General features: G+C 36.5%; 1 protein-coding gene across 5 annotated transcripts; it reads right to left on the bottom strand.

Annotated features, from left to right (window-relative positions):
• Nucleotides 1–460: 460 nt before the first annotated feature.
• sun1a (Sad1 and UNC84 domain containing 1a) lies at nt 461–27,733 on the bottom strand. 5 transcript variants are annotated; one of them, XM_067369451.1, is made up of 21 exons: nt 27,630–27,733; nt 20,283–20,459; nt 19,792–19,991; nt 19,647–19,673; nt 19,231–19,458; nt 18,835–18,939; nt 17,213–17,344; nt 15,580–15,660; nt 11,404–11,452; nt 10,669–10,724; nt 10,425–10,567; nt 9,115–9,387; nt 8,133–8,225; nt 7,864–7,937; nt 7,609–7,753; nt 5,731–5,994; nt 5,510–5,594; nt 2,765–2,880; nt 2,477–2,644; nt 1,413–1,505; nt 461–1,087 (listed from the first exon to the last, which is right to left on the bottom strand). In XM_067369451.1, exons 2-21 carry the CDS (start codon nt 20,384–20,386, stop codon nt 971–973), a joined length of 2,553 nt encoding a protein of 850 aa, XP_067225552.1. In that variant the 5' UTR covers nt 20,387–20,459; nt 27,630–27,733; the 3' UTR covers nt 461–970. The 5 variants fall into 5 exon arrangements, with proteins under 5 accessions (XP_067225552.1, XP_067225550.1, XP_067225553.1 ...); XM_067369449.1 differs by lacking the exon at nt 27,630–27,733 and adding an exon at nt 22,719–22,855; XM_067369452.1 differs by lacking the exons at nt 17,213–17,344; nt 27,630–27,733 and adding an exon at nt 22,719–22,855.

Here is a 27,733-nt window from a genome sequence, read left to right as displayed (position 1 = left end):
GTTAAATTAAATTTGATTAATAAATGACACTGAGTATATTGGGAATGAATTTAGAGAGTTCATTTTTGATGTAGATCATTTTAGAAAGTCTCAGTCGATCCATTCTAAGCCCTCTTAGTGCATGTCTACTGTTAGAGCACTTGACCTTTATAAACTTAAGATTGGTTAAAAATAACAAAGCTGCACATTAATCATAACTAATTCTTTCTTTTGTTGATCAGGTGGCAGTGAAGTACCACAAAGCAGAAAGACGAGTAGGCCATTTTCTGCTTTTCCCCCTTTGTCAAAAATGACTGCTCTGCCTTATCCATAATAAATGCACACAATCCTTTTTTAAAATGATTAAAAAAAAATAGAATTTTATTTCAAAAGCCAACCTATGAAGATCACATGGCAGTTACAAAATCCTTTGCATAAAGATCATGAAAAGCATTTACAAAAATACACAATCCAAACTCGCCTATATCAACTTAAATACAGAAAAATAAATAGTGATTCTTATCCAGCCTTTCTTAAATAGGGCACGTCAGCTAGCAAAAAACAGAAAACAAAAATAAGCACAAAACTGAAGAACTTATTAACAAGATTTACATTTAGTCTAAAATACATTCTTCACTTGTTTGTTTGTAGAATTGTCATGCATTTGTTGCTGGTGAATTCTAACATATATAATATTTATAATAATAATAATAATAATAATAATAATAAATAATAAATATCCAAAGAAAAAAGCATTACCCTGATGACTGACAAAAGTGGAAACAGTGTGCTGCATCAGAATGAGACAAGAGTGCAAGTGCTGAGTCTGGCCCTGAGGCCTCACAGTACATGGACCAGCATGCAATCATGAATTACCAGTGTAGCTCTATGGCACATTATTTGTTTCTCAATAGCGACTCCATTCCTCTTTTTTTCCTAGTGCATGACTGACAAATTGTCAGGAGTTCATAATGTCTTAAGTGACTGCAAGTCATTCATCAACAACCTTCCCATGCACCCGGAAACGGTACACACAGGTGTATTCAGGATGACCCCAGTTAGATAGCACTCTCATCTCAATGATCTGAAAAGCTTGTGTGACCTCCTCCTGGAGGAAGACAGAGATACAGAATTACAAGATTACAATAAAGATTACAAATAAATAACACTGCGTCAACACTGAAAGTGTTAATAATTAATACAGCAATACCCCATATAAAAATAAAAAAAAAATAAATAAAAATAAGTCAATTGTGATTTCATGGCAACTTAAAGTATCCTTCTCCATAAACGTTTTTCAAATAAATCCCTATATTGTGAGAAATGTTTTTGCTAAATAATAATTAAATGGATTTATTTAGCCAAAGGCTGATTAAATGACAGAAATAACAGAAAACAACAATATACAGGAAATTGTGAGATACATTACTTACAGAGACCAAGAAGGTTTGCAGAGCGTCTCCATCTTCTTCATAGACAAACTGTCCGAGCAACTGCCCCTCTTCCTGCTGCTCATCATCAAGACCCTTTAACAGAACAGAAAAAAAAAAAAAAAAAAAAAAAAAAAAATTAAACTTTCAGTGCTGGGTAGTAACTGATTGTGTAATCTGGATTACGTAATCTGATTCCAAAAATTAAATACTTGTAATTAGTTTATATTACCTTTTAAAAGACTCAAAATAGTTTTTTTTTTTTTTTTTTACTGAATATATAATTACTTGATATTCACAAAATGGCAGTAAATTATAATCATAAATGTTTTTTTTCTTTTTTGTATTGTTTAAATTACATGGTAAATTGAGCTGCACAGCATAAAATATTTAATTTAAGTTAGGCTTTTTATTTACTTATTTCTTATAATTTAACTTGATTTAATTAAGCTTTTCATTAATTTATGAACCGCTGCAGACCCTAGTTTGGGAAATCCTGACATAATGTAATGTTTAATGCACTTCATGTTGATAAAAAGAGGCATCATTTTTCTCTCTCTTTGTCTTTTGTTTATCAATATGGTACATTATTATATTACATTATATTCATATTATTCAAATCAGGGTTATAAACAATTTAGGTCAAAAGTAACCCAATTATACCATTAAAATGTGTAATGTCCATGTATAACCCAATGTATAATTGGGTTGCTTTTAATTGGGTTAAATTATGTTAATAACTACAATTTTTATCATTTGTAATCAGTAACCGACTAAATTTGTAGTTCATTTGCAAGTAATGTTCCCAGCATTGTAAACAGTCATGAAAACCAGGAAATATTAATTTTAAAATGTTGACTTCTAGGTTTGGGAAATTATGGATATTAATAAAAATTTTTAGTGGATAAACACTACTGGTCAAATAAATCAAATCAAATAAATACAGTCTTGAGCATAAGACACTTAAAAAAAAAAATCATAAATAATTTTTTTTTTTTTATTCATTAAATATATTCATTGGATAGATGTAGAAACCCTGATATGATTTGAATTTCATGTGGACTTACATAGACATTGAAGTCTCGAGGGGCACTGCTAATGTTGCCGGTGGGTGACAGGGATTTGGGCACATGATCCAGAGAAAAGGCTGTAGGCACAATCTTCATGGACAAGCCGATCACCAGATAACCATACGAACCTTTAAATGCCCAGCAGTTCCCAGGATGCACGTCTGGCTGTAGGGACAAATGGAGTAAGAAACAGTGATTAAAAACAGAAGGGAAGAGCCATTAGAAATCAAAGCTTGACTTTGAGAATTCTGATTTCATGTGCATTCATTTGTAAAGGTTTCAGACCTGTATGACAACACGTGGTGACTGGGAGAAGTACCACAGCGGGAGGCCAAACAGACTCAACAGTGCCGTTTTGGTGTTGAAGGACTCTGAACAACGAGTGCTTATGATGCTGCCACCTACAGACACAAAGAAATGCAGATCTTGTCATATTTAGGCTAGTTTCATCCTCAGACGTCATGCCCACAGACTGATGGCTGAATGGTCTGATGCATAGGGCACACAAAATGGGAAACACTTCGGGAGTTTCAAAGTCATTGGATTAGTTTAATTCAACAGGATTTCAGGGAGACGTGCGTGTCGCATTCTTTAATGGTCCACCTGGAAACAAAGCCGTTGTGATGCCACACCCCCTCATGGAAGAAGAAAGCAGTCACGTTTACAACTGAGACAATAAGCGCTTATCAGGATCTCCATTGTTGCAGTAAACTCGCATGATGTTCTAGAATGATATGCATACCGGTCTGTTATTGTGGGGACATCGACATTTTCAAGCCCCTAAACATGACGCGGAACAAAACAAAAAAACTGATTGGTTGCTTTACATTTCGGTGAGACGTCCTCTTGGGTAGACCTTGGCCAATGAAAGCCGCAATGGAGCCATCAGTCTGCCTACGTGAGACTATCCTTGTATCCCAATGTGCATTCTATCTGCCCTAAATAGTATTGAATATTAAATATCACATACTATTTAGTAATGAATAGTATGCACATTGAGACACAGGCTATGGCTACACTCAAAAACTTAAGCAGCTGACTTGTTGCCTCGCTGCCCTATCAGGCAATGAGTTTGCAGGCAGTGTTTGGCAACAAGGAACCTCACAAAACTCACCTCACAAAAGGCACCTTTGGACAATGTTACGGTTTAATGGTCTACAGCAAAATGGAGCGAGCCTTGGCGATAACCAAGCGAATATTTAATTACTACAATAGTAATTTCTCGCTAGAAATGACATCAAAAGTGGAAAACGTTGGTCAAAAATGTACATTTACACACAAACAATCAGATGAAGGTATCTCAGGAGACAGGAAGTAAAGCTAACATTGGACACACCTTCCTACCTTGAAATGCAGCCTCTGAAGGCAGCATTTTGCAGTTTTTGGACACAGCCTATATTTGGGCTATCTGAAAGCTAAGTGGTGTAGTGTGGTACATTTAAATGCAAGATTGCAATTTACATTTACATAGGGTCAGGTGATACAGTTGAAGCATTTTTCAGTATTTTAACAGTACATTTAAATATTATTCACCAATCAAATAAAAATCCATTTCAGCCAAACAGCCACTGTAGCAAAGCAGATTAACAATGCTTAAAGGGTTAGTTCACCCAAAAATGAAAATTCTCATTACTTACTCACCCGCATGTCGCTCCACACCCGTAAGATCTTCGTTCATCTTCAGAACACAAGATATTTTTGATAAAATCCGATGGCTCAGAGAGGCCTGCGTCGCCAGCAATACCTCAATTTTTCAAGGCCTATAAAGCCACTAAAAACATATATAAAAGTTAATGTGACTACAGTGGTTCAACTTTAATATTATAAAGTGACGAGAATACTTTGTGCGGCAAAAATAAAAAAATAGCGACTTTATTCAACAATCTCTAGTGAAGGGTGATTTCAAAACACTGCTTCATGAAGCTTTGAAGCTTTACAAATCTTTTGTTTCGAATCAGTGGTTCAGAGCACCAAAATCCCATGATTTCAGCAAACAAGGCTTCGTTAAGTCATAAGTGTTTTGAAACATTAATAGTTCACGTGACTCCGAACCTCTGATTCGAAACAAAGGATTAAACTACGAAAGCTTCGACGCTTCAAGAAGCAGTGTTTTGAAATCATGCTAGTCGCCATTTTGTTATTTCTGCCACACAAAAAGTATTCTAGTCGCTTCATAACATTAAGGTTGAACCACTGTAGTCACATGAACTGTTTTAAATGCGTCTTTAGTAGCTTTCTGGGCATTTGAAAGTGTTAATTATCTTGCTGGCAATGCCACCCTCACTGAGCCATCGGATTTTATCAAAAATATATTAATTTGTGTTCCAAAGATGAACGAAGGTCTTACGGGTGTGGAACGACATGAGGGTGAGTAATTAATGGGAGAATTTTCATTTTTGGGTGAACTAACCCTTTAATACAACCAAAATGCAAAATGGTTTCCACACTGCTTGTAATATGTACACACTAACCATTTACACTACACAATGTGACATACCCAGGTAAGTTAATAGATAAAGTGGATAACCTCAACTTTCAGTTCCAAAAACTGATGTAACTTTCAGGTTATGCAAGTGTATTACTGATTATTATGGAGCATTATTGATGCAACTTTTAGGGTATGCTGGTACGCTAGAATCACTACCGATACTGTGAACAAAACAGAAGTGCCGCTCTGCCTGCACATACACCGGGACGTGCACGGTTTGTTTTTAGACTAATTTATAGTCAGGTAAACAACATGTAGCAGTGTTTTGTCATCATTCATTCCTCAAGCCTGTGGAAACACAGGCAGTTTGCAACAGGTTCCAGTTCGCCGGGCTAAGAACTGGCCGAGAGCCGTGTGCGGCACAGGGGAAAAGGTAGTATAAAGTGCATAGCATATAGGAGGTCATTCTTGAGTCCTCTAATATCCACAAATACTTCTGCAGGGAATGCATACAATCTCTAATTCTGTGTTGCACAATCCTACAATAAGTGAAAAACATGTTTAAAAATAATTTAAAATCTATCCCGTTAACATTACTATACCTCCAGATTCCAATGCATAGTCCACCAGACCAGTGCGGTCTTCAGAGTAGAGCTTCATTGCATTATTGACAATCAACTGTACATGCTGTGGAGGAAGAAATAAAACACAAAAGTAGCATTACATATATCTGACTATAATGGGTTATTTATTTATTTATTTATTTATTTATTTATTTATTTATTTAATAGCATTCTTAAAAGACAAGTTCTCAAAAGCTTACTTCCTCAGAGAGGCCTGCCTCCCCTGTGGTATGTAGTACAGTCTGGGTGATTGTCTCTTTAGAAGGCGACTGGCCCTCCTCTATCTGAAGGGACAGGTTACCCAGAATGCTGCTCTCCAGCACGCTGAGTGAAGCCTGCAGTTCAGTGGTGCTCACAAAGTGATCAGAGAGCCACTGCAGGAGAGATTCAGGAAGCTCCAGCTCTTCTGCTCTGTCACTGCCATAAAACACAGACTTGATTTCCCTTTCCACCTGCTCAGACACCTGCGAGAGAACAGACCCAGGAGTTATGTTAACGGTTAATAAAATACAGTTGTTCACTGTTTGTTCATCTTGGTTCACAGTGCATTATGTTAACACATAGAACTTGATTTTAATAATGCATCAGTAAATGTTTAAATTAACATTAACAGATTAATTAATGCTGTAGAAAAATACAGTTTCATTAGTTCATGCCAGCTAAATGTAGTTAAAGGGTCATGAAACCCCCCTGGTCGTTCACACCTCTGAGCTGGAAAAACTGTTAAAATGGGCGTGTAAAGCTCTGGAAAAGTGGGAGTGTAGAGAGGGGAAGAGAAGAGCGAAAGCTCTGGAAAAGTGGGAGTGTAGAGAGGGGAAGAGGGGAGAGAAAGCTCTGGAAAAGTGGGAGTGTAGAGAGGGGAAGAGGGGAGAGAACAACCAATGAAACACAGTCATAGAACACACTCATTATACAGAATAATGAATATTAATATATGAGCACAGAGAAAATGACAACAAACTCCCAAGCACAAGGGAGAAATGCGAAATAATATTTAATAGGGCTAATAATAGGCTACTTTGATTACATTTACGAGCACTGCAGTCTCAAAATCAGTCTTTTGCCAATTAGAATAATTGTGTCGTCGCGTTCAGATAGGCTACACCACTGTATCAGTGTCAGTTTGCACATATAATTCATTTGAAGAAGACTTGATGAAATATGTGTGCATAACTACACTGTGCTGGTTAATGTTTGGTGCAGGAGAATGTGTGAGATAAAAACTTTAAACACAGATACTTTATTCTGTATGAGCTATGTGCCACGTGGCTAGTGTTATTAAACTCATCGCGGAGCTCCGCGCTGAAACAGATCATATGCGTGCTCCGCGTGTACAATCATATTTGTCATGTGATCGTATTCAAACTCCAGTTCTGACTGCATCGCAGGCAAAATACAAACACGTGCTGCTGTGCTGAAGGAAACGGCCTACGGCTCACGTGTTTGAACGTAGCAAGAGCAGGCAGAGGTGAATGAGCGCACTTTTGTGACATTTGAATTGCACTCGAAACGGTCTACGTCAGCATGTTCAACCATGCCCATACTTGGGCCGAAAGTACACAATTACGTTGCTTTTCAAACCTGTGACAGAAATCGCTCTGAAAAATGCAAAAAACTTTTTCACTTATGAATAACATTAATGAGTACCTTTAGTGTTTTCAATGATGTGCAGCCTATACATAACTGTTTAATCTCAAAAAAAAGTGTTTTGGGGTTTCATGACCCTTTAATGTTAACTAATGAAACCTTATTGTAAAGTGTTACCTTTTTTCTATGAATTTGTTTTTATTTTATTAGTAAAATAAATATTACTCGAACACTTTCAAATAAAATATTTTATTTGACTAAACTCAATTTTTCAGGCTGCAATCGTTCATCAATAAGTAGATCTCCTTTTTCAAACCCACTTTCCTTTTTCAAATTTAGACATCTTGATCTTTTTATCATATGAACTACAGCCTAAAGGGGTGTAGAGCAAAAGTTCTGATTATTTGTGTAATTTTTTTTTTTTTTTTAAATGTCAGGTGTAAAAAACTAGAAACTGCAAACATAGATAACAGATGGCACAGAGCACTTACTGAGCTTGAAAAGGAGTCCAGCTGTTCACATTTGTCTCTGCATCCCATCAGCCCCTGCACATCCTCTCTGATGCGCTCCAAAGCCTCCTCTAGCCTCCTCACCTCTGCCAGCAAAACCTCACTGGCACTGCTTTCATCCTCCTCGCTGAAGAGAAACAGACATTCATTACTACATCCATTTACATAAAGTACCTGGATTATCACTTAAATGGTCAACAGTGATGCCTCTCAATCATTAAACCAGAAGATATTAACCTGTGAGGATCAGGGGTGGGCGCCTCAGCCTCAGGAATCTTTCTAAATGCGGGCTCATGTTTTCTCTGCAGCTCCTAAATTGAACATTAAATTGAATCATCAGTCCGGCTAAATCTGTTGCATGTTGCTTGTTGAATCAGAGGTCATTAAATCACATTTAAAAAGCATGTGTACTTTCGGCCAGTGGTTTCCAGCCTTCCACTACAAAAACAGAATCCTGCATGCTGAAATAAACCATGTGTTTTACTAGCACAATTTGAATGTCACACCTCGGTTTTGCGTGCCAACGTCTGGAGCAGAGCCTCAGCTTCGGCGAGTCGAGTGTTCTCTGACTGACGCTCTTCTGCATGCTTTTCCTGATGCTGCAAAAAGATCAGATCAGGAACAGATTACTTTGCTAAACAAGGACTTTCAAGCATTCTTCAATTTACTGAATAATTTATCACCAAAAAAAGATCTTACATAACTGGAAATTAAGAAGTTAATGCTATTAAATCAACCAGTGGTTCAATCTCGTTTCAAAGCATCTGAAATGCTCTTTATGTCATTCTGTAATGCCCAAGCAAGGTCTGTCATTAAAGTGGTTCAGTATAATTCCATCCCAGAAGCACCTCACACAATTGCATTCACAAACATCAGTATCTGAATGCAAGATAACATAACAGCATTTGTTTCATCTGCATGCTTGTATTTATCAGAACATTCTGATCAAGCAACAGTATAGCAGTTTCTTGCATAAAATGCAATATCAGTTGTCACTCTACTGTATATCTCCCAATAATATGTCTTAAGATTATATTTAAAATGCTTAGTTTTATGATTAAAAGTCTTGTTTGCATTGAGGGGATCAAAACATATGATGCAATGTAATGCAATGATGATTGAGAGATGTACAAATTAACATTTCTCTAAAGTCTGATGCATCATATTTGATACATTTAAACATGATTTTTCTATAAATGATGTATGAATAATAAAAATAAACAAGTTGCTTCACTCCAGTAAGTGGTCATTTTGAAATATCTAGTTTTTGTGTTTACATTATAAAAATCTGTTTCACCTCAAAAAGTCATGACATGACACGGTGGACATCTGCTCTTTTTTAAAAAATATGAACTATCAGATGAAAGGCGGCATGTAGGAGATTGTGTACAACAGCAAAGTTTTGATCATGCTGATAATTTAGAGGTCTTACAATTTTGCATATGAAATATGATGCAGTAGGCTTTACAGGGCTAAGCGTGATGTCACCTGCTGCATGTTCTTGGCCTCTTTCTGCACCTCTCCCTTCATCAGGCTGAATCTCTCCTCCAGCAGGTCTCCTATCCACTGGCCCAGGCTCTCTCTGTCTGTGTGTCTGTGAAACTCTGATCGCAGCGTGTTATACAGACTGAGAACTTCAGTGTGCTGCTCTTCCTGCCTGAGCAAACCTCCTGCCACTCGATCCCACAGCTGAGACAAGCTCTCCTCCAAACGCATCAGCCTCTCTGCCTCTAATGACGCCATTGACAGCACTGAGGGCTTCTGGGAGGAGTGAGACATGGTAGGGTAAGATGAGGGAAGATTCCCTCCTTAAGAACAATGTGTATTTGCTTGTTAATTGTAACATTTAGATACACATTTAGCATGTACAGGATAATGCATCAACCAAAGTGTTATTAAAAGGAAATAAACATTTGCTCATTTACTTGACATAGCACAAATGCAAAATTATTCGAACAGGCCATATTACCCCACAACTGCGATGAGATGTGCCACTACCTGGGGCAAGAAGCCCCCCGGCTCAACTTTTACACAATGCATAAATGACTTTAAAAAAAAAGAATTTATAATATAATATAATATATAATATAATATAATATAATATAATATAATATAATATATAATATAATATAATATAATATAATATAATATAATATAATATAATATAATATAATATAATATAATATAATATAATATAATATAATATAATATAATATATAAAAAAAGAATATAAAGTGTTATTAAATGTTAAATGAATCAATTAAATTCAAAATTAATTAAAACTGTCATTGGTTAACTAAATTGTCAAAACACAAAGCAGATTAATCTGAAAAGGTAAAAGATTCATCTTAAAAGGTCAATTCTATTGTTTATATATAGGCATGCGTTATGCCTATAGGCATAATTTTAATGAAGTGAATGTCTGAAATGTACATCTAATTCATGGAGTTACTGAATAACCCTGTGAATTACGATGCACATTAAATAAATAAAAATATTAGTAACATGGCACTCTTCTGTGCCAATTCTTCTTAACCTAAAATGTGTAATTTTATCTGTTCACTAAATTCTACAAATCCCTCATTAAATAGAAAAACACACAAATAAATTACCATAATTACATATATTACCATTTTCACAGGATGAAGTGTTATCTTAACCACAGTGGCATCATATTCGATGACATATGATGATGTTCATCTTATTTCGACCAATCTGTCAACTTAACATTTTGGTATTGGTAAAGTTTGCTTAACCAGCTACAATACGCTAGAAATACATTGAAAGCTAAATACTACCTGAGAGTCTGTGTCAGTGGGAGTTTGTCCGTTCTCCGATTCGCCCATGGTTGGAGGTGTGAGATAGGATGAGTCCCTCCACTCCATCACATTAGCAGCAGGAATCATGGCTAACAGTCCAGAGGGCCCCCAGTAGCACAGAGCTATCAAGAACAGCACAGAAGAAACATGTGGAAAAATGATGATGTAGAATCTTCTTTCCATTTAGGCAAACAGCCAGTCATGAACAGTATGGTATGCTCACCGAAGAACAGAAGGAAAGGTACAAGAAACAGAACTTTTGAAAGCATAGGAAGAGACCTGGAAGAGAAGATGGGGTCAAGTTAAAAATTTTTAGTCACATTGTACTTCAACAGTACTTTAACTGGCAGTATTTTGGCCACTGCTCAAATGATGAAATTATTCAATTAATGATAAAATTGTTAAAATAAATCACATTATGAATGACCATTATATAATGACACTGGATGTGCAATAGTCACTAGCTATGTTTCCATCCACCTATTTTTAAGTTCATTTCAGAATATTGCATTAAAAAAGAAAAAAAAAAAAAAAAAAAAACATGGTGGTGGACTGAAAGCGAAGATGCACAAATTCTAAAAATAAGCATAAAACACATAAGACAATATTCTCATAAACCACAATGAAAACATTTACCAAATAAATTAATTGATGTGCAACAAAAATCTCATGTGACTGTCTCAGAGGATGTGATTGGATAAAGGGACTAACCAGCAGACCAAGAGCCACAGTGTCTTCCGACTGCAGCAACTTCTTTTTTTAATAGATATTTTGAAACAATTTCTCAGGAACTGACCGATTTGTTCTCTAAACACTTTTGAATAAAGCACAGTTTCCATCCCGTGTGTTCAAGTTGCGATAATCCAATTTTGTGCATCAGTTAAATTTGCAACTTTGGATGGAAACATAGCTACTGATAGGTATAGAAAATAAATAAAAATAATAGAACAAAACTTACTTTGCAAAGAAACTGTAAAGCCACAAGAAGCTTTCTGAGGTTGTCCTCCCTGTAAAGAGACACACAGTAAACTATGAGTAAAAACTGACTGTGTGCTAATCCAGAGCACAGAGTCGGGTTAGGATGCAGAGTTAGAAATCATGCTCATTCATGAGAGATTGGGGGGAGGAGGGAAACGGCACAGATTTTGCACTTCATAATATTCATCCTGTAAAAAGACAGGCCTCCTAAAATTAGAGTAAATGAAACCCATACAGTAAGGTCCAGACAGCTGAGAATGAAAATACTTCCATTTTGCATTTTTCTAAATAAACAAATGTAAAAATAAAAAGTCATCAATATAGTCCAAGTGAAAACATGACAAATTAAATTAATGAACTGCACACTTATGCCCACCTTTTGCCTTAAAGGTCTCATGTTATGAGGAATCAAATTCTCCTTTATTTTTTGAGTATGGTGACTGTAATATGAAAATAGTCAAACTTCTAAATGTCCGCCTCCATCCATGTATTGAAATCAGGCTGCTAAAAATGTCTCTCTGAAGCAGAGGCTGAAATTAAGGGACGGGGCAGTTCAAAATGATAACACCAAACTCACTTCAAGTGCAGCAATGTACTCTCATTTCACATGCAAAGAGGATGTTTACATAAAGGCACAACAGCAAAAGTGTGCCAGTTTACATTTAAGACATTTAAGGATCAGACTGGGTGGAAAAATTGTCATGTGACAAACGTAAGAAAAAAAAAAAAAAAAACACCCTGTATAATAATAAAATCTCCTCAAAGAGCATTTTGTGCTTCAATTGAAGAAAATACAACAGTCTGATTAAAAAAAAACTCATTAGCCCAATGTCACTATTTGCTTACATTTGAGTGCTGACTTCAACAGAGCAGCATATTGAATAGGCCCATCTCCTTCATTTTGCCTCATGATGTTGTAATTGGTTAATATATATAAACTATTTCCAGATTTAAACTGGGGGCAATCTTTTGCCATGTCAGATTTTGGACCCCACTGTATTTGTAAACAAGATGTATTTGTAAACAGATAAACATCAAATGTTCATTTTTGGGTAAACTATCCCTTTAAGGACACAACCCACAACTAATATGGTCCTGAGAGCAAAACTGAGAAGGACGACAAAGAGTGGACATGTAGGTGATTCCCAAATGGAATCCGAGCAACAGAGCCATGTAAAGTTTAAGAAAGAGAAGAGGAAGCAAAAAGTAGCCATGCAAGGGTGTCTGAAAGCTCTTCACCAGGGGGACTGCTGGAACTGCTGGGGAACAAACTGCCCTGACCACAACCTGGAGCTCACAGCAGCATTAACTAGCTTGTCAACCATTTCCAAACCAGAAGCTCTTGGAAGGACCAAGCTTGAGTGTAAGAAGTGACGAACATATAACCTGTAAAAACTATGAGCCACCATAAGGTCCCTACAGGCTTCTGCTCCTGGGAAGACTGAGTGTCCGTTGCAAAATTGTGTTTCCTTTTGCAGTCATCACCTGTTAGGATCAGTGTATGGTTGAAAGTGAATAACCAGTATGCTAAAGTTCTACAGCATTTGTTGTGCTGCTGTCTTCATCCAATGACGTGCACCACTGCAGACATTTTTAAACAGAGGCTGTATACAGAAGTTGTGTGCAAACACTGAGCCTGTGATATCTACCACAGCATTCATTTATGAATTATTCTACCATTATACATGAGGGTATGCAACTGGCTGTGACAACCTAGTGAGTGAATCTAGCTGCATCCAACTTCTAAAGTATAATTCAAACTAGACTTTTTTTTCCAGTGACCAATGTGGATGCACAGAAAGTGTGGAAAGTGAGGGCTGATTAAACTATATTATATCGGTAACACTTTACAATAACAGTACATGAATAACTATGAACTAATACATAAATTAATAGTTACTTCAACATGAACTCATGATTAGTTAAGATATGAACTAATGAAGAGTGATCCTTAACTACGACAGGAGTCATAAGGATTCATGCATGAAAACTGCAACCTTAACTACGCGTTAATACATGTTTGTTAATTAATGCATTAATTGACATTTAGGGGTAAACTAAATAAATCAGCCTCCATAAGAACAAGAAGTACTCTGAATTTGAATTAAACGTGATTTAATACTGTCATAATTTACACTGTAATATCATAATCTGCCATCTGCAGCTTTGTGACAAATAATTGCAATGGCACATGATTATTTAGCCATTAATTACATAGATCTGTCTAATCAAATGTGGAAAATAGACTAACTACCACTAATAAATTTAATTTGATCTAAACTGTTTTCTGATTTTTATAGTTCATTTACATTTAGTCATAGCTAAATAGACATAGGCCTAGTTTATTCCCGGAACTAAAGTATGAAGGGTTTGTTTCTGGCGGGACACTCATTAGTGGCGCACACTAGGTGTTCTCTTGGCGCGTTTGTTGTGTTGTTGGCATTTTAAACTAATAAATGTTGACTGCTTTGGTAAGCCGAATTAATAATTAAAGACATATTTACATGTATGTTTTATTGGGGTTTTCAGGAGGTTATGTGCAGTTATTAACTGTATTTGTATTTTTGTCGTTTAAATGTATATGCTTTGATTAGCATTAGCTTGTGGACGCGCGCAATTTTACATGTAAATGTGCCTTATGTGTGTCTTTACAGGTATGTTTATGGCTTGCTTTCAAGTCCATATATGTTTAATTATATAAATAAAAGTAAAATACAAATACTTTTTATTTTAGTTTTTTTTTTTTTGTACCGGGGTGTAAAGGAATAAGGATGGCACTCTATAGTGTTTATTCATGTATTAGTTAATGATGTGTGATATGTGCATCATGTCATGACTTTACTTGAGGGGGCACAATCATAATTAACTCATTAACTAAGCATATACTAACATCAACTAATGGTTTGTTAATGTATACTTATGTCATGACTTTACTTGAGGGGGCACAATCATAATTAACTCATTATTAACTAAGCATATACTAACATCAACTAATGGCTTGTTAATGTATACTTATGTCATGACTTTACTTGAGGGGGCGCAATCATAATTAACTCACTGTTAACTACTTACCAAATTCAGCTCATGATTATCATTAACTTACTATCAAATACACATGTAACACAACTATATAAGTATTCAGCCCAGTTAAGTGATGTGTGACTTTTCAAAAAGTCAGAGAATGGAGGTACAGTATGATCACGGCCTGCGTCTGGATGGAGAGTGAACTTCTGATTCTGATCCCAGCAAACACTCCCTGACCTTAGTTCATGTTTCCTGTTTGGTTATTTTTTTGGGAACCGTTTCTTTAGGAACTGATGCAAGTCACAGTAGTTTAGTTTGATAGGAAAGAATATCACAAAAAATGTTAAGACCTTTTAAGATAAATAGTGTATTTAGTATTTTATGTTTAATAAGGAGGGTCAGTGAAAATAATGGCAAACTAATCCTGTGCCTTTCAGTGATGTTTATAATGAAGCTGCTGATGTCAGTAGTTTAAATTCTGACAATAATAAATTGTTTAAATTTATTTCAAAGTCCAAATATGTATTATTCCTTCTTATAGAGACTGTTTGATTTAGTTTACCCTAAATGTTAATTAATGCATTAATTATCAAACATGTATTAACGCATAGTTAAGGCTTCTGTTTTCATGCATGAATCCCTATGACTCCTGTCGTAGTTAAGGATCACTCTTCATTAGTTCATATCTTAACTAATCTTGAGTTCATGTTGAAGTAACTATTAACTCAGGTATTAGTTCATGGTTATTCATGTACTGTTATTGTAAAGTGTTACCATTATATCTACACTGAGAAATAGACTGTCATGCAAATTTGGCCCCTTACCCTGGCCAATAAATCAGGGCATTTTGATGCACTGATTATAATTGTTTGATTCATTTTAAATTATAAAAACAACATTTCTATTCCATTTCTCTTTGTCCAACTCAATGTTTTATGTGATATGGAGATAAGGTATCTAAACAGGCAGCATAATTAGCACAATTAAAGGGATACTTCATTTCCACCCCCCAACCCATCTTTACTCACCCTAATGTCATTTCAAACCTGTATGACTTTTTCCCTATAGTAGCAACTTTAAAACAAAACCTAAGTTTTGGAAAAATATCTGAAAGTCAAGAATGTGTACTTACACAGTATACCGCTGAACTTTGGCCGTTCCTTTTGAAGCACTACCTCTTTAACACTCATACTGCTGTAGTACTTCTCATTGCCTATGACGGATCAGAAAGAGAACAAACAAACTTCAGATAAAACCAGTCTCTCTCCATCCCTCCAATCATAGCTCTGCAAAGACAGACTCGAGCAGAAAGATTTGCATGTAACCAAGGCAGTGCTTACAGTGGAGGCGCACATTTGTTTATGCATGGTGTAATCATGCTTCGCAAAACATCTGCAGAAAAAAAGTTTAAGGTTATAATGGATGTAGGAGGTGAAACACCATGGAATGAAGTGAGAGAGGGTGAGAAGGGTTCATCAATAAATAGCTGCTCAGCATACCCCTAGACACCATGGGCCAAAAAGGCCACAGTAGCCCCTCCTGAAAAAGACCTTCATAAAAGGGAGTAACTTCAGAAAGAGAAAGACAGGTGCTCAAATGCAAATCCTGGAGAAAAAAAAAAACAAAAAAAAAAACAAAAACAACGACGAATAGTGATTGTCACACAGTGTCCTCAACCAGAAACGGATCTAAAGCACAAGTGTTCGTTTTTTGTTTTTGTTTTTGTTTTTTGTGAAAAGATTCGGAAAAACGAGTTACAGCCCCCAGATTGTAACCAGGGTTTGACATTTACAAATACCCATTGCTTCACTTCAGAAGGCCTTTATTAACTCCCCGGAGCCATATGGATTAATTTTATGATGGATGGATGCACTTTTTTGGGCATCCAAAAAAACCCTTCACTACCAGTATAAAGCTTGGAAGATCCAGGATATTTTTAAATAGATCTCTGAATGCGTTTGTCTGAAAGATGATATACACCTAGGATGGCTTGAGGGTGAGGGTGAGTAAATCATGGGATAATTTTCATTTTTTAGGTGAACTAACCCTTTAACCCTATTTGTGGAAAGTGCTCTATATACTACACTTAAGAACAGATAAATATGGGAAAGTGATAAGCCTTTTGATTAAGGCTACTAATGTTAACAATGGTTATGTTCAACGCCACAAGTGACAGTAGATACACTTCACCTTTAGGGTGACATCAACATTATGTGATAACATGATAGCACGGTGATAAAAACCACTTACTAACCTGGGTTACGCACAGTTATATCCATTATCGCAACTTCAATTTCAAGACGACGGAAAGCTGGTAAACTCGGTAACCTTTGCATGATGCCTGCAAGGATACCAGAAACGGGCTGTTTACATCAGGGCTCTTCAGTTGAATTTGTTTTGAGGGCCAGATTATTCAAATAAATAAAATAAATAAATTAATAGGTGTCAAAATATTTTACTGAGTATTATTCTAGTCTCAAACAAGCCCCGGTCCAGCAGTTCATGATTTAGAAACGTTCCTGTAATAATTGATCGCAGCAGTCAAAAGGTCAATCACCTCTAAGAGCCTAGTTGAGAAGCCATTGATTTAACAGTTCTATGAAACCCCAAAAATAGCCCCAAAATTTCCTAAATTAATAATTTTCTCTTGAAATTAACAGGTGTGACATCACAAGCAAATTTCTGGCTGTTTATAACAGCGTGCACAGTAGTTAGGTTAAGTGAACACAATCCAGTCAGCAGAAGGGTCTGAAAGAAATCAATACCTCCGTTTGCACAGCCATTGGTGGCTCTCTTCTGCTGCACAGACTGCAATGTCTTCTTCAGCACAGTGGCTGTGGAGCGAGCAACTCCCTTACACACTCGCACAAACCAGTGCAACACTGATAACAGCATGCCTGAAGAAACATGGACTGATATTAAACCAACACATAAGGTTTGATGGTCAAAGATTTCAAACCGATGGAGCTGTCCGGAGAGACCATGGACTGAGATGGTGAACGCGATTACATCAAGTAAAACATGTTCCTGGAACATCCTTCTCGATTCTAGAACATCCCAATAAGATTTGAGGGATAGGTTTGCGGTTTACATCAAGTTTACACTTACAAGAAGTTATGGGCTTCTACACCATTCTTATTCACCCATCATTTCCCTCTGATTTTAAGGATAAGTTATGGGAAGGGTTAGGTTTAGGGGTAGTGATAGAGGTTAGGACTATGTTTTTGGATGCAAAAGTTGTTCCACCATCAACAAAGTGTGTTAATCCAAGTACATGGTCTTACTCTGCAAAAATCACAAGGACCGAACATAGAGTGAGTGACAGTGGTTTTGGAGAACACCTCTTCCCCAATAGACTGCTTTGCATGCATACAGAGTGTAGCTCAGTACAGTATATAGTACACCAAGTCCCAAAACAAATTATGCAAGAACATGAACACAAGCATCTAGACAGACATTTGAATTGAAATGATCAATTCAGGATTAATTTCTTTAGTAGCTATTCTAATGCACATTGCACAATACATTATTCAAAAGTCTGTGTGAGTCTACACTTGCTCTTAGAACATCAAATCATAAGCAACTGGACTGCACACGCTGCATGCTGTTAGGCAATAGGCTTTGGTCTTAATATTGATTCAGATCATATACTTGGCTCTGAAAGAGAAGGCGTGCACAGAGTGAAGATTAGACAAGAGTTTCCGATCCTCTTCATATCTACAGAAATGTAAAGTGCCCCTATTCAAGTGAACAAACTAGTGAAAAATGTAAAAACCGTTAAAGGTGCACTATGCAGAAATTTTCAATTACTGTTCAGAAACAATTCAAACTTGGAGCCTCCTCTTGGGCAGAAAAACACCAGAAGCACACACACCCTGCCCCTGATATCAAATCAGTGCCCAGAACACACGCAGCCTGACTGACTCGAGATTTTGCAAATATCGTGTTCATCATGCATAAATAGCATTTGTGTACATAAATGAAGTTAGGCCAAGTTAGATGGCTAGATGCAATTTGCGAGCGAGTTTAGGCCTCTTCAGTCTAACTCGCTAATAAACAATTACAGGAAAAAGTAATTAAAATGCTTAGTAATCTGTAGAGTTACAGATAGCGGTAAATAAGGCATTAGCAAAATTTGCAAATCGTTTTGTGTTGAGATAAGAGGACTTAATGGAGGGCAATGTGTCTGTAAGCACAAACACTCTTCTAGTGGATCATAAGTGATGATTAATTTTGTGTGAGTCCATACTTTTTCAGCATAGTACACCTTTAAGTATTCAGTTGTTAGTTTCATGTCCGGACAGTGAAAACATGTAGCAGGTGAAAGACTCCCAAACAGGCATAAACCATTCAGTGAGGAACACCACAGACTAACCAAGACTGATACCTTTGAGTAGAGCCATCTGCATCAGCAGTGTGCATATGTACACCACAAATGCAGCAATTTTCCTGCTATTATGAAGGCACATCTCAGACAACATCCCCAGTAACCCTGCAGACACAATGAAGTCAAGCCTGCTCATTTCCTTCAATATTACTTATAACAGACATCTTATCAAAGCAGCATCCAAAGAATGGAAGGACTCGTGAGGGCTTGTTTCTCACGACATAAATGTGACAAAAATGACAGTTGAGTTTGCACTACATTAACACACGAATACTGTATCCCACAATGTAATGTGATCGACATGACCAAAAAATTTAAAATAAAGGAAGACAGAAATACTCTTACACTGCAGATATGTAAAAGACCACTTTATAGAGCGTTTTCAGACTCTCTCACCTGGCTTGTGTCTGCGATTCTTGTCCCTGCAGTACAATGTAGTGTTTGGAAAGGAAGATGTGCTGGGTGCCTCTGTAAAAGACACCTGATGCCCAGTAGCATTATGAAGGGAACTGTTGTTCTTGGAGGGAGAGGTGATGGTGCAGTCTTTGCAGACGTAGCCGTTCTGTGCTGAAGAAGTCTGTGTTTTGGCCTCCACTGTGCTGTGGTGTGCAATGATAGTTTGCTCTGAAATAAAAATCCAAAAAAAGTTCAACCAAAACCAACCCCAAGATCTTTCCATCCATCCATGGCTTCAATATAACCACGTTGCTAAAACATCCTATGAACTCATGATAAGTCTATCTTTATGTTTATAGGCTAATGTTAACCTATATTTTAATTTTTTACGATCTGAGAGTATGCATTCAGCTTACCCTTGATATCACAGTCTTCATCCAAACCTAATATTAAACAAAAAAGAAAATGTACAAATCAATGCCTCAGCTGTCCATCGATCTCAGTTCATTTAAAATTAGAGTATAACATCGGAGGGATCACAAAATGACTGCTGGCACTGACCCCAGAAGCTGTCAACTAGGGTGTGTTCCTGTATGGAGGACTCGTCTAGCAGAGAGGACAGCAGAGAGGCATCACTGGGCGCACAGCTGTTGAGGGTGCTGTTATGAGCCTGCAGGAGTGACGTTGAGGCAGACCTCGGCGTTTGAACAATCTGTGTTGACCCTGAAACGGAGTGATGAGCTCTTCTGCTCTTCAGAGTCCTACAATAGAAAAAGACAGAATTAGAATAGCAGAAATAAAGCTAAAGGGAGTATGAAATAAGTGTACAATTTTCATATGCTCACAGAACCATGACATGTCTTTAAATTAGTGATAAATTAATATGGATTTTTTGATGGTCGATTTAAAGCTTGTGAGATTACACAGTTTAATTTAAACGACATGAGTGTGAGTAATTAATGACAATTTTCATTTTTGAGTGAACTAACCCTTTAAAAGTTACATTCTCTTGCTTAATCCAATGCTGATTTTCATGGGCAAACTGTACTCACTTATCACGGCTGAATGTGGCGCTGTGGTGGAGTGACGAGTCAAGCAGACTGTCGTCTCCATAGTGACTTGTGTTGGTGTGCAGACGGAGACTGCGTCTGGACATCCTGGGTGACTCGTAGACGGGCCCAATCCTGAGCGCCCTCTCAAAGTCAAGCGCTAAAGAGGAGTAGCTGGAACTGATAGAGAAGAAAAAAATAAATAAATTAAACACCAGACTAATGAACACTAAGTACTAAAGAACAGACTAACAATTATCATGGGGCTGTTGAATGCTTTATTATGAATGGCGGACAAATGTTCTAAGGTGTGCAATTATTTCTCAGTAAACACAAAGCTATGAAATAGTTCCAGGCTTGTTGCCTGCATTATAATCGCATATCACTGCACTAAATTAGTGCAGTTATCTCAAAAGGTTCTTTTACACAACCTGTAACAGCAAAAGAAAAAAAAAAAAAAAAAAAAAAATACTGACCAAGAACTATTTCAGTGTTTTCCCACCAAATTCTCTTTTATTATCTATGGAAATCACATTTTCTTTCTTTGCATGCACATATACACATAGGACTGTGCCATCAACCGTGGTGTTACACCAAACCATGAATATTATGACAAGAGAAGCACAAAGGTTTGTTTACAAAAGAAATAATAGGTTGCAACTGAATGTAACAATGTCTACAGGATGTCCGGGAGACCTGCATGTTGCGTTCTTTAATGGTCCGCCTGCAAACAAGTGCCATGATGCCAAACCCCCTTGTGATTTTCAAAAGTATGTGAAATTTGACGCTCCATTGTTGCAGTAAACTTGTTCTTGAATGAATTTATTAGATGCACGCCAGTCTGTTAGGGACATCAACTTTACATTTTCACGCAAAACAACTGTGATTGGTTGCGTGACATGTCAGTCAAATGTCTTCTTGGGCAGTCTTTGGCCAATGAAAGCTGCGATAGAGTCTGGTTACCCGAGACTATCCAGGCAAGTTTAGTTTGAGCCAACTCTTTCTCCAGCTCAAGTAGGTGGATTGGTATTTAGTGGTGTTCATCGCCTTTATAACTTATGCTACATTGCTAACCTGCTCCGGAGCAAGTTTTTTTTCTTGGTTAGACATTGCAAACCCAAACTGGACCAATCAGCTGTGAGTAAAGTGACCTGTACCTGATGCAATAAAGCCAGCTCTTCAGTGGAACTTCAGTGAAGGCACATTTATTTACATAGCACTTTATACAATAGACTGCTTTAAAAGCAAGCAGCTTTAAAGTAATAAAAAAAAGTAAAAAAAAAAAAGTAATGGAGTGGACTATGCACTTTGTTGTTAAATACTTTACAAATTAAAAACTGCTTGTGTGAACCATTAAAACATATACACCTAAAGAATCCTGCAATCACTTTATGATTTTCCCTTTACTTAGATTGCACAAAATAGTGATTAGTGATATACAGGCAAATAATATGGTCATGATTAAATAAAATAAAGTCAAGTAATGTTTTATGCATATGGTGGTATGTTCTTTATGACAGTTTAATAATCGCAATATATTCGCCTTTCTTGCAGTAGCCCATCACAATATATCATATTGTAACCCCTGAATTGTGATACGCATCTTATCGCCATATTCTTGGCTATACACAGCCCTACTTGCTGCCTCCTGCTGGTCCTTGGATCCCAGTTTGAAAACCCTGCAAACCCTGTGTGTAGATTTGAAAGCCCTTCTGTTAACTGCTCAAGAGCCAATACTTTTAATCTCTAAATGACCAAAGATCTGGTATCACTAATCAGGGTTCATAAAACCCCCAAGTCCAAAGTATGAACATTGTATAAATTGACGGAAAGCGCACTTCTTAAATGGTTTAAAAATAATGAATACAAGTTTAAACTCTGAGCAAAGGCCAAGTGGAGAGTTTCATAAATTGGTACACATTCAAAATTCTATTCTGATTGGACAGAACACAACAGCTGATGAACACAAAACAGCTGAGGAAACCCCAAACATGTCATACAACCCATTTAACAAGAAATCAAAGCAATATACTAAAAATGAAATACTCAATCGATCTAGTCATATTCTATGAGCTGTGCCCAGCCATCACTTCTAAACTCAATCTTTCCAATCAGACAGTGGCAATGGTTCATGGGCAGCAGCAACTGCCATCCCTCTAGGAACAATCCCAGCATTCACGTCTGAACTTTGGAGCTGTTCTGCTTGCTTGAGGTCTGACAGCGTGACGAAGGCCATTCAGACAGCAGCTGCTGAGCAAAACACATGCTAAACAGTAACCTGACAATGTATAATTAACTTCAGCTTACCGCAGCTAAAGTTCCAGCCTTAAATTGACTATAAAAAAAAAAAAAATTATTAAAAAAAACAGCACTAGCATTCAGGCTAATGCTTCATTATATCAATACATTCAAACAGATTAAAATAAAAAGAATACACACAGCACAGTCCAGCCCCAGCTCTCTAGATCCCACGTGTCGTCACTGGTCATCCCATGAAAAAAAAATAAAATCAAATTACAGCACGCACTGACGGGCACAAGGAGCTCTGGAAGGATCAAGCGAATTAAGAAGGCTTGTTCTACTTCCTGTGTTTAGCTCCTGTATACGTGACATGTGAGCCACTAAACATTCCCTGTCCCTCCCTCATTACCCTCAGGATCTTCGTCACTATCTACCCATTTTAAAGGTGCATTGCTGTACTTTGAACGTGAATTAAATTGCATCTGTAAAACTGCTTTAAAAAAGTAGAGGAAATCCAGAGTCAGACCCAGTTCACACCTGGTAATCTCTGGTGATCCAATCACATGTGATCAACACAGACACATCATGGTTTACACCGCACAGTAACATGCAGGGCTGAGCAATAATGATGTTGTGCTGATCCAGGGTCAGTGCAAGTGCATTTTGGTTTAGTTAACGGATCGGTTATTCACACTGGCTAGTTGTGTTATGCCTTATGTTAATGCTGGTTTTCTGAGTGTTTAAACTTTATTGTTGTAAATTGTTGTTATTTTTTAGTTTGGTTTGCTGCAATTCCAAGAAAGACTTTTTTAATCTTGATGCACTGGCAAGAATGCTTTGAAAACATTAAACCAATCACCGTTTTGCATCCCATGACTTTATTAAAGAGTTGTTTATGAATTTATGAGTCTCAGACTTAAATTATAGCCATAAAGTCAAAATATTACTAGCTTTTAATTTTTTTTTTATTTTATATATGGGCTGTCAATTTAACACGTTAGATCAATTACGGTGAAAAATAAAGCGTTAAAATTATTAACGCATTTAATTCTCTTGCCCTGCCCCAGATTTACATAGGTCATCTGACAGGTCATAGTTCATTGATGACGAATATGAAGCAGGGCAACAACCCACTGCATGATAGAACCTATAGTATGTAGTTAGAGTGTGCCTAAAATTCAAGATAGGGGGCAAAAAATGCCCCTGTATGAGTTTGTCTCATATTTACATTTACCACCACCTACTGGCAGTTTTATTTTTTTAATTTAGAGCATAATTTCATAAGCATACAAAAAAAAAAAAAAAATTTCAATAGTAATATATATTTTTTTAAAGGTATAGTTCACCCAATGATATTTTTTGGGAGTAATTTCTCAGCCAAATTTTATGTGCAATTAGTTTGATATATAATATAATATAATATAATATAATATAATATAATATAATATAATATAATATAATATAATATAATATAATATAATATAATATAATATAATATAATATAATATGCAACATCTTCCTGTCTTTATAATCATAATGCAAACAGCAGTGTAGAAGTGCATCTGCGATCACTCACTCACTGTCCACTGTTCTTCTCGACCTGTCCTGAGCCAAATTTGCAATGACAAATGGGTGGAAATAAATTCACTTGCACAAAGAACCACTCATTCTGTTTAAGGGGGCTCTGACCAGATGCCAGATGACCCAAAAAAAACTGTCATTGCTGAACAATCAGATTTTTGCCATTAAGCCACCATTCATATCTTTTAAAAAACAAGATCCACAACATGTCATAATAACCGTAATTGCAAGATTCCAAATTGTAAAAAGCATTCATGTCCTTGTAGAATTCGTAAATTACAACTTGTAACCTGGGAATTTTCTGAAAGCTCCACTCAACCACTGTACCACCTGACCACTGCATATTTAATAGTGTTACCATAAAAACAAATAATTCCCAGTCCAAGGATGTGAAGACCATTTAGTAGAATGTCACGTGTTGTCATCTCAAAATTTTGGTAATTAATACATGGCATAAACGCAGCCAAATACTTAACCTGTAAAGGCCAAAACTTCATTTTGTCCAAGTTTGGGAAAAAATGGTAGCAAACAAAATTTGAATTATTGGGAGGCTGTAAGGTGCTCGTAAGAAATTTGTCTCAGCATGCAATTCCTCTGACACAATGCAAGTCACAACCATACCAGCATTAATGACTTCCACAATTTCTCCAAAGAGGTAAAAAAAAAAAAATAACGCAATAACGCACAATAACGCACAGTAATTATTTTCTGAATGTGTTGGACAAAATCTATTTCAACCACAATGTTGAAACAAACATCCAGAGTGATGTTTCAGATTCGCCCACACACTCTTACACAGACAGAGTGAAATGAGAACCTATGACTAAGCATTACTGCAAAATTTAAAATGTAAACAAACAAACCAAAACAAAAACACTAAGAATTCCCAAACATGTATAAGAAAGGCTTTTTTAGAAAGGAAATTTAAAATAAAATTAGGACAAATAGTGAGAATCACTGAATTATGAATCATTGACTGACATTGTGAATACCAAGTAATCATTTAAAGTAACTTGTCTGTTGAATATTTTAAAATGTAATATAATCTAATTACAAGTATTTAATTTTAGCAATCTGATTATATAATTCAGATTACATATAATCAGTTACTACTCAATAGACCAATTTGGAGCAGACGTCACAGTTACGCCACTTGCATCTTTGTGCGCATAGATGGTGGTAACAAGGGGAGGAAAATGGGCAAAATCCATAGAATCTCACAATTCTGGTTTTCCTTCTAAGAATTGTGAGATATAAACTCAGATTTGCGAGAAAAAGTCAGAATTGTAAGATATAGACAATTTCTTTTTTTATTCCGTGGCTTCTAGACTGCTACTGCTGAATTGTCATTTTCTGCCACCAGGTAGTCTACGCCCACAAAAAAAAAAACATCACTGTTTGAATACACAATAGGTCTGTATGTATGTGTATATACACACACACACACGCGTGTTGAAAAAAAAAAAAAATCCAGATGTATATCCAGCAGACTTTTGCTGACAAATAAACATCTGCATGCATGTAACATGAAGAAACATTATACATATACATATACTACAGACAATGTAACAATACAGAGCTGGTTACTAAAAAAAAAAAAAAATATTGGGCAAAATTGTCCTTTTAGTGAAGCATTAGGTTTGACAGGCCACGTTCACACCAGAAAGCTCACTGGCCCGTTTTGGAAGAACATCATATATTACACCAAGAAAACAGTAAATGTTGGACTCTCATCATATATCAAACTAACTGCATTGTACTAATGCATTCAAAATACAGGACGCATGTTGTATTATAATTATCTAAAGCAAGTACAGATAGTCTGGGTCTACTTACTGCAGAAAAACAATATTCTAAGTCCTTTTTTCAATTTTTTAAACATGTTTTAAAATTATCGGTTGGTGCTCATAAGGGTCAGCTCGTAATTCCTCACACAATGCAAGTTGCAACCATAAGAGCATCAGCAACTTCCACGTGATTTCTCCTGAGAGGTTTTAAGAAAAAAAAAAAGAAAAATGACCGCAAGCTCATACGACAGCAAAAATCGTACCATAACGCACTGTAATTGTTTTTTAAACGTGTTGGACACAATCTATTTCAACCACAATGTTGAATGAAAATCCAGAGTGATGTTTCAGATTCAGACTACAAACAGTGATGAGCACCTATGACTAAGCATTACTGCAAAATTTATGGTAAAAAAAAAAAAAAGACTTCCCAAACATAAGCAATTGGCTTTTTTAGAAAGGAAAACTTATGAGAAATTGGGAGAAATCACTGAATTATGAATAATTAACTGCTATTTTGTGAATATTAAGTAATCATGTAATCAATAAAAAAAGTAACTAGTCTGATTACACATATTTTAAAGTATAATATAATCTCTATAAAGCAAGTACAGATAGACTCAGTCCAACTAATAGCTGCAGAAAAACAATGTTCTGCTAATAAAAGTGAAGTCTCAAACAAAAAGACAGACAGGACAGACACAGGTCTAACCTATAAATGAGTCTGATTTTCATAGTACAGAAAATTCTAGACAAGCTAATTACAAAATGTATAATATTTTAACAATAAAAACCACATCTCTCAAAAGACAAGCCTATTCCAGGTCTTATTCTAATTTTGTAGCACTACACTTTTAAGCACCATGTAACAAATATGCTCATTTTTCCTGTGCTATTAGCGTGAATAAACAATACAGAAGTGACAAAAATAAACCCAACACAAGTTGAAGTCTTATTAGCTTATGTGCGGCGGTGGAGGAGAGGAGGAGGGTGTGTGTACAATGACAGACACCATCTCTCATGCGCTACCTTCGGCTGTGAAATAGCAATACGCATAACATTTTTCACACAATGCAGTGTGGATACATTTCAGCTACACCAAGATAAATACGAAACCATACATACAATAAATAATGATAAATAGCAACTGTGCAGTCAATCGACCAGCAGTGTGTTTTGTTTTTACCCAAGCAGGTTTCATGATAATACGCGGTCTCGTACAAATGCAGCGTCTTCGCTTGAACAATAGAAAAACAGGAGACTTACTTAAACGTTTCTTGTGCCCTCCAACCTCAGAATCGCACCTTCGACACAAGAAACGGCAGCAGTATCGCCGTTAAACCATTATAATCCATATGTGGCCGCCTACAGCAGCTCAAATACTGGAAAGCTGCTGAATGAACCAATGAGAAGAGCATCGGCTTACCGCCGCGAAATACAAACACTGAGATCGTCCAACGTTAAATATCAGGCAGGATTTCACACAGGGATCATTTCACATACTGATTTTCTACAGGAACAAACAACTAAACGTTGAAACTCCTGTATGAAACAATTAAACCATACAATAAACGTACCAAACGCCATGGAGAAAATGTATATTTTTCTATAAAGAAAGCTAGTGATGTTTAGCAAAGAGTTTTGGGTAAATGTTGAATCAACAGAAACGTTAACGTTACCTAGTCGGAGTTGACTAGCCAGTTAACGTTACTTAGCTCAAACAGAACTTAAAATAACTTACCTGAACTCAAACGTCTTTATTTTTCTCTCAGATCAAATACAAATCTATAAAAACGGAACTGCAGTTTAGTAATGAACGTTCGTGTAGCAGCGCAGCGCTAGCGG

The sequence above is a fragment of the Chanodichthys erythropterus genome, chromosome 19, assembly GCF_024489055.1.
Source record: "Chanodichthys erythropterus isolate Z2021 chromosome 19, ASM2448905v1, whole genome shotgun sequence".
NCBI lineage: Eukaryota > Metazoa > Chordata > Actinopteri > Cypriniformes > Xenocyprididae > Chanodichthys > Chanodichthys erythropterus.
Note: the sequence above shows the minus strand (reverse complement) of the source record. Positions and strands in the feature narration are given on the sequence as shown.